The 11,518-nt window shown below is 46.0% G+C and overlaps 1 protein-coding gene across 1 annotated transcript; it reads left to right on the forward strand.

Annotated features, from left to right (window-relative positions):
- Positions 1-7,767: 7,767 nt before the first annotated feature.
- LOC125551045 (uncharacterized abhydrolase domain-containing protein DDB_G0269086) lies at positions 7,768-11,277 on the forward strand. Its single transcript, XM_048714196.1, has 3 exons — positions 7,768-8,243; positions 8,560-8,745; positions 11,041-11,277. Exons 1-2 carry the CDS (start codon positions 7,839-7,841, stop codon positions 8,728-8,730), a joined length of 576 nt encoding a protein of 191 aa, XP_048570153.1. The 5' UTR covers positions 7,768-7,838; the 3' UTR covers positions 8,731-8,745; positions 11,041-11,277.
- The last annotated feature ends 241 nt before the right edge of the window (positions 11,278-11,518 follow it).

The following is an 11,518-nucleotide window of genomic DNA, read 5'->3' on the forward strand; positions in this document are numbered from 1 at the left end:
GGTAATGAGATTGAACTAGGTATGTTGATACCGACGATCGAATCTCGGGCAAGTAACTTACCGATGACAAAGGGAATGACGTATGTTGTTATGCGGTTTGACCAATAAAGATCTTCATAGAATATGTAGGAGCCAATATGAGCATCCAGGTTCCACTATTGGTTATTGACCAGAGATGTGTCTCGGTCATGTCTACATAGTTCTCGAATCCGTAGGGTCCGCACGCTTAACGTTCGATGATGATTTGTATTATGAGTTATGTGATTTGATGACCGAAGTTTGTTTAGAGTCCCGGATGAGATCACGGACATGACGAGGAGTCTAGAAATGGTTGAGAGGTAAAGATTCATATATAGGACGATGGTATTTGGACACCGGAAGTGTTCCGGGTGATACCGGGTCATCGGAAGGGGTTCTGGGCAACCCCCGACAAAGATATGGGCTTAATGGGCCAAGTAAGGGAACACACCAGCCCACAAGTGGCTGGTGCGCCCCCTATAGGGCCAGCCACATGGAGAGAAAGGGAAAGGAGAGGAGGAAAAGGAAAGTATGAAGTAGGACTCCTACTTCCTTCCCCTCCCCCCTCCTTCCTTTCCCCCTTGTCCAAATATGGTAAGGGGGCCGAATTGGACTAGGGGCCCAAGTAGGATTCCTCCTACTTGGGCGCACCCTAGGCTGCCTCCCTCCCTCTCCCTCCTTTATATACGTGGGGAGGGCACCACTAGAACACACGTCAATTGTCCCTAGCAGTGTGCGGCGCCCCCCTCCACCGTTAACACCTCGGTCATATCGTCGTAGTGCTTAGGCGAAGCCCTGCGCCAGTAGCTTCATCATCACTGTCGCCACGCTGTCGTGCTGACGAAACTCTCCCTCATCCTCAACTGGATCAAGATCTTGAGGGACGTCATCATGCTGAACATGTGCTGAACACAGAGGTGCCATACATTCGGTACTTGGATCGGTTGGATCGTGAAGACGTTCGACTACATCAACGGCGTTACTAAACGCTTCCGCTTTCGGTCTACGAGGGTACATGGACACACTCTCCCGTCTTGTTGGTATGCATCTCATATATAGATCTTGCGTGATCGTAGGCAAAATTTTGAAATATTGTGTTCCCCAACAAGAAGAACAAGTGGGCTAACACCACTACCCGGTCTGAGGCCGAGGCTGGACGCATGGATGTTGATGAGGATGAGTTTGAGGAGGAGGAGGCTGAGGACAGTGCTGATGGGGTATACACCTCCATCTACTCAGCCATCTTGGGCTAAGAAGCTCAAGGCCAAGATGAAGTCTCTGTTCTGCATGCAGGACAAGGGGCAGTACCAGGCTCACGTTGCACAGAAGGAGAGTCGCCGGCATGACAAGAGGATCTTGAGGAAGCTTGGCGAGCAAGTCTCGAGTAGGTCCGAGAAGAACATCACTCCTGACGCTGCCTGGATGACGGAGCAAGGATACCAGTGGGCTGAGACAGATGAGGAGTCCATTCCTGCAGCAGAGACAGATGAGGAGCTTGATGGCTAATCACGTCAGTGGGAGCTACCACATGTGTCGTAGGTGTCCTATCTGGCTTTTTGGTGTCTCGATGCCAAAGGGGGAGAGAGTGTATGATTTGCGAGTCTTGTGTCTCTTTGCTTTCATTGTGTTGAACCTTCATTGCTTTGGTTTGTTGGTTTGTGTTGGTGTGCGTGTGAGACCAGGAAACTCATTCTATCATACGGTGTGAGACATATGCCCTCAAGCTTATCCTTTATTGTCTAGTATGTTTAGTAGAATTGTGAGCTTACTTTATCTTGTGCCCTTTACTTCATGCTCACTTATTATACCTTGCCTCCATGCTTATTGTCACTTATATCGTTGCAAGTTTTGCCTTGTCTATAAAATATAGGGGGAGTGTTGATCCTAGTATGTGTGTCGTGTAGTCCAAAGCATATCTATAGAGTGCACACATCTAGGGGGAGTCTGTCTATATTTTATAGATTTTGGGTTTTCTTATGTTCATTTTATATCCCTATGTGCAAATCCCATATTGTCATCAATCCACCAAAAAGGGGGAGATTGTTGTTGGGGAACGCAGTAACTTCAAAAAACTTCCTACGCACACGCAAGATCCATCTAGGTGATGCATAGCAACGAGAGGGGAAGAGTATGTCTACGTACCCTCGTAGACCGAAAGCGGAAGTGTTTTGACAACGCGGTTGATGTAGTCGTACGTCTTCACGATCTGACCGATCTCAGCACCGAACGTATGGCACCTCATTGTTCAGCACACGTTCAGCTCGATGACGTCCCTCGTACTCTTGGTCCAGTTGAGGCCGAGGGAGAGTTTCTTCAGCACGACGGTGTGGCGACGGTGATGATGAAGTTACCGGCGCAAGGCTTAGCCTAAGCACTACGACGATATGACCGAGGTGGAATATGGTGGAGGGGGGCACCGCACACGGCTAAGACAATTGTCAACTTGTGTGTTCTAGGGTGCCCCTGCCCCCGTATATAAAGGAGCAAGGGGGAGGTCGGCCGGCCCTATAGGGGCGCGCCCCAAGTAGGATTCCTACTAGGAATCCTATTCCTAGTAGGTTTCCAACAAGGGAAGAGAGGGGGAAGGAAGAGGGAGAGAGGAAGAAGGAAAGGGGGGCACCGCCCCCCTTCCCTAGTCCAATTCGGGCCCAAAGGGGAGGGGCGCGCGGCCTGCCCTAGCCGCCCCTCTCTCTCTCTCCACTAAGGCCCATGAGTCCCATTAGTTCCCCCGGGGGGTTCGGTAACCCCCCCCCTCCCGGCACTCCGATTTTATCCGAAACTTCTCTGGAACATTTCCGGTGTCCGAATATAGTCGTCCAATATATCAATCTTTATGTCTCGACCATTTCAAGACTCCTCATCATGTCCGTGACCACATCCGGGACTCCGAACTACCTTTGATACATCAAAACACATAAACTCATAATACCGATCGTCATCGAACGTTAAGCGTGCGGACCCTATGGGTTCGAGAACTATGTAGACATGACCGAGACTCACTTCTGGTCAATAACCAATAGCGGAACCTAGATGCTCATATTGGTTCCTACATATTCTACAAAGATCTTTATCGGTCAAACCGCATAACAACATACGTTGTTTCCTTTGTCATTGGTATGTTACTTTCCCGAGATTCGATCGTCGGTATCTCAGTACCTAGTTCAATCTCGTTACCGGCAAGTCTCTTTACTCGTTCCGTAATGCATCATCCCATAACTAACTCATTAGTCACACTGCTTGCAAGGCTTATAGTGATGTGCATTACTGAGAGGGCGCAGAGATACCTCTCCGACAATCGGAGTGACAAATCCTAATCTCGATCTATGCCAACTCAACACACCATCAGAGACACCGGTAGAGCATCTTTATAGTCACCCAGTTACGTTGTGACGTTTGATAGCACACTAAGTGTTCCTCCAGTATTCGGGAGTTGCATAATCTCATAGTCATAGGAACATGTATAAGTTATGAAGAAAGCAATAGCAATAAACTAAACGATCATACTGCTAAGCTAACGGATGGGTCAAGTCAATCACATCATTCTCTAATGATGTGATCCCGTTTATCAAATGACTACTCATGTCTATGTTTAGGAAACTTAACCATCTTTGATTGACGAGCTAGTCAAGTAGAGGCATACTAGTGACACTCTGTTTGTCTATGTATTCACACATGTACTAAGTTTCCGGTTAATACAATTCTAGCATGAATAATAAAAATTTATCATGTTATAAGGAAATATAAACAACAACCTTATTATTGCCTCTAGGGCATATTTCCTTCAATTGTAAGGGCATATTTCTCCCTATGTGGTTTTGGTGATTTATGAAAGTGCATTTGCGGACTAATCATGTGCATTGAGCATTTCAGATATCTCATGTCTAGGCACAAGACGATTCGGTGCCCCTCGGAGCCTATCAAAGACGGCGGTTCTCTATGTTTCTTTTCGGTGGATTTGAGTCGTACGAAAGCCGTACTATTAAGAGGGGGTCCACTTCGGAAACGTTAGGGTGGAATCAACACGTACACATCTGTTCCTTTGCACCACCTTTCCTTCACTTCATTGGAGCACCGTCCGTTTATCCTTGTATCTGCGAGATGAAGGCCTCCAAGTGCTATAGTTTATGTGGCGTGCGGTAGTACTGCCCAAGGGAGCAGTAGTACCGTAGGGGCCCGCGATAGTACTGCCATGGCAAGCGGTGGTACCGCCCCTCGCGAGCAGTAGTACCACTGCCTCTAGCCCAAAACGCTGGCGCGCGCGGAAGTAATTTTTTACTTCCGCCCCTACGCTGTAGTACCGCTCCCTATGAGCGGTAGTACCGTGCCAGATTTTCGCACGTCCCAAACTCAGTGGAAGTAGACACAGACGTAATTTATTTAATATGTGCTTTTTCTAGCCCAGTTGAGCCCTGCCCTGCGATAGTACCGCAGGGGCGCGCGGTAGTACCGCTCATTGCCTAGTGCAACAGGACCTCACCTGGCTTCTACCGCACGAGTGGTAGTACCGCAACAAAATGCACTAGTACCGTAGCGCCTTGCGGTAGTACCGCGAGGGTGTGCGGTAGTACCGCGTCTCGCGGGCTGAGTAAGTGGGTAACGGTGGGATCTTCTCCCCACTATATAAAGGGGGTCTTCTTCCCCAAGAAGACCACCTCTTCCCTCCCTAAGCTCCATTGTTGCTCAAAGCTCCATTTTCACCCGATCTCTCTCCCTAGCCAATCAAACTTGTTGATTTCCCTGGGATTGGTTGAGAAGTCCCCGATCTACACTTCCACCAAGAGAAATTTGATCCCCCACTAATCCATTGCGGATCTTGTTACTCTTAGGTGTTTGAGCACCCTAGACGGTTGAGGTCACCGCAGTGCCATCTTCCATTGTGGTGAAGCTCCGTGGTGTCATTGGGAGGCTCCGATTAAATTGTGGAGATTGCCCCAACCTTGTTTGTAAAGTTTTGATCGCCGTCTTCAAGGGTACCAATAGTGGAATCACGACATCTCACATTGTGTGAGGGCGTGAGGAGAATACAGTGGCACTAGTGGCTTCTTGGGGAGCATTGTGCCTCCACACCGCTCCAACGGAGACGTACTTCCTCTCAAAGGGAAGAAACTTCGGTAACACATCCTCGTCTCCACCGGCTCCACTCTTGGTTATCTCTTGCCTTTACTTGTGCAAGCATATTTTGAGTTGTATCCCTTGCTTGTTTGTGTGCTTGTTGTTGTTGCATCATATAGGTTGCCCACCTGGTTGCATATCTAGACCACCTATTCACCCTCCCCCCTCTAGTCAACCATATCGATCCTTTCAGAGGGACCGAGGTCTTTGCACCACATGCACTTCATCGATACTTCATCTTGTTCATGCATTAAAACTTGATAAATGTCTTGTTATTGTTTGTCATATTTGCCTTGTTTGCTCTGAGCTTGCGAGCACATTCAAAGTACTCACCTGGCATGTCATGCCAATTTGAAGAGAAGTCGTACCAGGAGTTGGAGCCGTTCCGTTCGTCGCGATCTAGGCCGTGTCCCAGCAGTGTCCCTGTGAGATGGAGTTCCGCTACGTCATCTTTCCGCTGCCGCGTAGAAGTTTAGTTATCATCGAGGACCCCTTTCCTGTCTACTAAATAATGTACATAAATTTAGCAGCACCATGTGTCCCTCTTGGCCTCGTTTCATCATGTATCCATCGAACTTATGTATCCACTAGAGATCAATAAAGCGGTTGTTTTCTGTACCAACTTGTTGTGTATTGTCAGAAGACTTAGTCCGTGGGCTGCCAATGCAAGGTAAACTGGTTGCTCTGAGCCGGGGTGCCACAGTTGTACCTTTGATGAGTGACTTGTCCACCGGGATTCCTTATCGTAAGCATCATGTTATCACGGTGTGAGGGTGTTCCATCGGATGCGTGTGGTAATTTATAATGGACTAATTGGAGCACATCTGCAGGGTTAAATATTTTCAGAAGCCGTGCCCACGGTTATGTGGTGACTTGGAAAGTTATAATATGCGGTTGTAGAGAACTTGACACTAAACTTCAAATAAAATACACCAACCGCGTGCATAACCGTGACCGTCTCTTTTCGAGTGAGTTTAGGAAGAGAACACGGTGGGGTTATGTTTGACTCGTAAGTAGTTTAGGATCACTTCTTGATCATTACTAGTTTGCGACCGTTATGCGTAGTTTACTCTTATTCTTGCACTCATAAGCTAGCCACCATACAATGCTTAGTGCTTACTGCAACTTCACCACTTAACCATTGCATACCCATTAAGCTTTGCTAGTCTTGATACCCATGGTAATGAGATTACTGAGTCCTCGTGGCTTGTAGATTACTACAACAACAGGTGCAGGTATAGGTAAGCGATGCTTTGACATGAGAGCGATGCATGCTTGTTCTGTTTGGAGTTCTTCTTATGCTTCTTCTTCATCGATCATAGGATAGGATCTCGGTCGGAAACCTGAGATTAGCAGGGTGGATGTCGTTCTTCTTTTTCGTTTGATTTCATTCGTAGTCGGATCCTGCTCCTTTATATGATGATTGCTATGTATTGATATATCCATGTATTTATCCTGTAACTTGTGGGGAGTGTAAACCTTTATCTAGTATTCTCATCTATTCAGTACATGGTATGTTGTAATGATATCCACATTGCTATGCGCTCGAAATGCGATTCTGCCCCAATCATGAATTCATCACGTGATCAGGATATAATTGCATCTTGAGCGCTACAAGTTGGCATCATAATATGAAAAGAGAGAAAAGACATTATAATTGCATCATAATATGAAATATAACTTTAAGATGAGATAAATAATAGTAAAAAACAATGATGCAAAAATAAATACATCAAACACCGGGATGAGTGAGGCATGGCCATGGGAGGGGCTATGTGGGGATGGGGGGATGAGGGTGGTAAGTCGCCATGGGTGAGGCTACTTGGGCCCAATAGAATGCTTTTGATTTCTCTGTTTACATTTTTAAAATACATGATTTAACATTTTTCAATATACGTTTTAATGTCTAGTTATTTAATACATGTTGTACATTTTACCGTATACATCAGGAACAACTTTTTATGCATGTTTAACATTTTTTAAATACGTGATTAACATTTTTCTATAACATCACCTACATTTACCTGAAACATGTGAATATATTTTTATTGCTGTCAATATTTTTTAAACTACTCTAACAAATTTTCTATACTGCGTCAATATTTTTCTAAAAATAATAATAATAAAATTTCAGTTTTAGAATATATGTATTCAAAAATTGTTTGCATTTTTGAAAGTTTTGGAATGTATTAACTTTTAAAATTTCCTGCATATTTTTAAAATTTAAATATAATAAATTTTTTCCTTTCAGAAATATCAATAAAAGTAATAAAAAAGCACAGAAGGAGTATGTGCGCCAGCCCATTTACCAGGCGCCAGAGGGCTGCTGCTTCGTCTCGCATAAAGGCTTACCCCACTGGCCTGGCCAAGCAGCCGGCAAACAGTGCGAAAATTCCAAGAGAGGCGGAAAAATTTCAAAAGCCAAATCATTTTTTGAATTTCTGAACATATTTCGAAATGAGAAGCCTCGACTACTTGACGCAGCGCGCGTCAAATAGGGTTTTCCAAAGTCGCGCCCTGGATTCGCGTTGCGAGGACTCGTCTTAGGTGGGCTGGATTGCATCGCATGCAAAGTAGGTAGTGGGCCATTCAGACCCAACTGCGGAAAAGTGTTAAGCGGACGCTAAAAGAAAAAAGGCCAAACGCTCACTCATTCGTTCCGCGGCCGCTTCTTCAGCACAGGCACGGCGATCTGTCCCACGGCGGCGATGGCGCTCTCCTCCTCCAGGCCACACCACCTCCTCCGCCGCTTCCACGCTTCCGCGCGGGCTCTGTCGCGGGTGGAACCGCACGAGTTCTCGCAGCCCAGCGACTACCTCGGGAGCTGGGCGGAGCGCGCCCCCGCCACGGTCGCCGCGGGCGGCGGCGACACACGGGAGGCTTGGGCACGGCTCGAGCGGCTGCGCAAGGGGTACGCGCGCGAGGTGGGGGAGCTGCGGCGTCAGTACGCCTACGAGGCGCAACTGCTGGAGGCCGAGCGGCAGCGCAAGGCGGAGGCACGTGCCGAGGCCGCCCGCGTCGCCAACGAGGAGCGCAAGGCCGCCAAGGCTGCCGCAGCGCAGACCAGGGCCGCCGAGCGCCGCGCCTTCGAGCTCGATTTCCGCCAGGCCCTCGTAATCCGCCCTCTCCTTCCTTCATTCCCCTCCTCCCATCGTTTCATCTTTGCATTTTACTTGTTCGACGAATTGCCTCATCCATTTCGGCTTTAACTGAGAGCGCGATTCTTACCGATTACCGTTCCCTTCACTTGCCATATGAACCTCTTAAAACAAACAAGTGGGCATCTTACTTGCCATATGACGGCCAACCTTGTTTCAGCTCATCATCGTTTTTCTGCCCAAGAAAATGCATCCCGGCACTGATATGCCAGGCTTGTAAAGCTAACTGTGATCTATAATATGGCTATAACGCACATGTCTTGATGCACAGATGAAAGAAAGAGCTCAGAAGCTGGAGAGCTGGAGGAACAAGGAGAAGCTGAAAGCACAGAAGAAGGCGGAGCACAGGGAGCTCTTGCGCAGGCAGAGTTCTGTCTGGGTTGCTGAGGATAAAATGGAAAAGAAAATTCTTGAGGCTATCATGCATACCACCCCTCTCTGAGGTTCATGCTGTGAGGTTAGTTCGTTTTTTATCTCTAGTAATCAGTGTACTGTGAAAACAATCAACCATTTAAACTATTTCTAACTCAACATTTGGTATCAAAACACTACCTAAGTTCCTATAATACTTTAGCTTTCAATTATCAAATTGAATACGTACTTAAAAAGTTTAAGGATTTTCTGACTGTTTGAAGATTAGTATTTGATTTTGGTCCTATTGCAACAATAATCTCTGCATCGACGATGTATCTATTCCACGCATTAAGATCAGTGAAAAATTAGGCCTACAACTAGACGCGGTAAGCGCGCCTAAGTGCTGAGCGGAACCGACCGTCTCGCTTTGGCCATAAGTGGAGAATTAGGCGGCCGGCGAGGTCCGTCTGGAGTCCGGCGAGGCCGTCCACCGTCAGCGGTGGCGGCAGGAGAAGAGAGGCGGAGAAGGAGGAGCCGCAGTGCCGTTGCTTTCGCTAGGTAGGAGTGAGAGGCCCAGCGGGAGAGAGGGCGTGGACTTAGATGAACGGTTCAGATCATCAGATGCAAACTAGGGTTTCTTAGTGGGCCTTATTGGGCTGCGTTGTCAAAGAGGCAGTGTCAGAGGAACTCTTCACCTTACCCTCTCAGGCCCACCTACTGCCTTGTACGTACAAACGCCTAGACGCGCCTGAGTGCTGTTTAAGTACTCATTGCACTAGGTCGGGATAGAACACTCGCTCAGCTCTTAGCGCTTAAAAAAACCTTGATTGAGATACTTAAGAACCATAACTAACAAATAAAAGCTCAGTATTGATCCCAGACATGTTTGGCTGTATGATGTATTCTAGCAATGAGGAATGAGATCATTCAAGTAAAGAAACAAATAGGATGAGGTTGTGGAAGCCGTATGCATTATTACCATAGATTAAAATCGCGGACGAAAAGACCGCTATCGCCGCATGAAATCTGCCCCGCGATTTCTTTCCTTCCCAGAATCGCGGGAGATCACGCCGCAATAGCTGGAGATCGCGCCCTTTCTTCGTTAACCATCGCTGCAAATTTTCCTCGCACGATTTCCCTTCGCCCGTGATTTTTAATCTATGATTATTACCTTCTAGTCTTGGTTCCAACTAGTTTTGATATAAATTAAATCCTGTATAATGTAGAACTGTTGCAAAGTTGCTAGGAAAGAATAGCAAACTTATGGAGTTCAAAAGATCCAAGCTTAGCAAGTTTTACCATGTAGTGTTCATAGTGCAGTAAATGGGTGATTTACTTTTGAAGGGAAGGATAACTCTTGATGTAAGCTTTGCTCCAAGTTCTGGTTTCACAATTGATTGTTTCAGCTAGTGAGTGACTACATTGCATACTGCAGTGCAATAAAATCTTATGTTATACCTGCTCCAGAGCTATCGATAGCCGGTAGCTCAGGCACTTAACAAATTGCATGTGTGAAGAAATAAATAAAACTACCGCAAATCTTAGTTTATCAACAAATTCAGGCCTCCTTTGGTTTGTAGGATTTTTGTAGGAATTTCATAGGATAGGATTTTTGTAGGAAAAATTCCTTTAGAGCCCTTTGGTTTGTAGGAATGGAATCCTATTCCTATGGAGGAATTCTTCCTATCCTCCACATTTCATAGGAAAATAAACATTAGCCTAGACTCAATGGAAAAAATCCTATGAAGTGAATCAAATGACATCTTCTTTCCTATTCCTACTCATAGGATTTGAGATGCATGCCATCTCATTTCCTATGACTTTTCTATTCCTATGATTTTCCTACCCTATGAACCAAAGGAGGCCTCAGTATGCATGATATCCTTCAAGCTTCCTAAAAGGTTGAAGTGGTCGTAACTGCGGCCAACAGCAAAATAAAGTACATTTTGTAGTATGATTCTACAATAGGATGTCCCAGAGTACTGGTGCTCTTGATCCCAAGGTTGCTTAGCACAGCAGGTGTAGGGTACCTCTGTACAGTTACATAACAACTGTTTGTTGCCTAAGTTTGATGCATATTCTGTTCGTATCAACTTGATGGTAAGTTTCTTACAACAGTACCGTGATTGTAGAGTGCACGATACTGTGCTGATTTTGTTTTTTCCTACTTTTCTTTACTTGAGTTAGATGAATGCTGAAACGTCATAGTAAGTTTTCCACACTTGGTAGTACAGGCCTTGGCACAACTCTGTTCTGCAAATGGGTCTTTCTCCATTTGCGGTCATTATGTTCTCAAGATGCTTTGATGCCTTTGCCTTTTTGAGATCTTCGATGTGCTTCCTTTTGAACTAAATTATGGCCAGCTTCTTCCACATACTGATGGGCATGGTTGGTGCAGGTCTGCAGGAAACTAGATGATGTATCCTGGACAGTAGAAATGAAGCTTGTTTGCCATTCCCTCTTACGAACTACTATTTCACAGTTGTCTAAGGAATAACGACAATTCTGCTAGCCTTTTTTTTTGTTTCTGAACCTGTGTTGTAATGTTCAGTTGTTAGACTGGACGAACATCGAGCTGGCATTGTGTTTCGGAATTCAATTTTCTTCATAGAAACTGCTCTCAACATTGATACTAGCTCTGCAAAAACGGCTGCCAGGATTTGAAGGAATTACCAGACGTCTAGCGGCGGTAGTTTCCCACTGGGCAGCGAGAGCACTGAAAATATTTTATCATAAACGAGCAGACTGTTTCCTCGTACAAGCGTAGGCATGCGTCACATTCACATGGTATAGCACACTATACGTACACACCCACATGAGTGCGTTCAATTAAGCAGTAGCTGGAGATCTTAAACGCCTCCTTCAATCGAAAAACG

The sequence above is a fragment of the Triticum urartu genome, chromosome 4 (genome assembly GCF_003073215.2).
Source record: "Triticum urartu cultivar G1812 chromosome 4, Tu2.1, whole genome shotgun sequence".
NCBI classification, from domain to species: Eukaryota; Viridiplantae; Streptophyta; class Magnoliopsida; order Poales; family Poaceae; genus Triticum; species Triticum urartu.

Coding starts and splice junctions, on each gene's coding strand:
- LOC125551045 (XM_048714196.1), top strand. CDS start 7,839: ATGGCGCTCTCCTCCTCCAGGCCACACCACCTCCTCCGCCGCTTCCAC. Junction 8,244..8,559: donor TCGATTTCCGCCAGGCCCTC/GTAATCCGCCCT, acceptor CTTGATGCACAG/ATGAAAGAAAGAGCTCAGAA.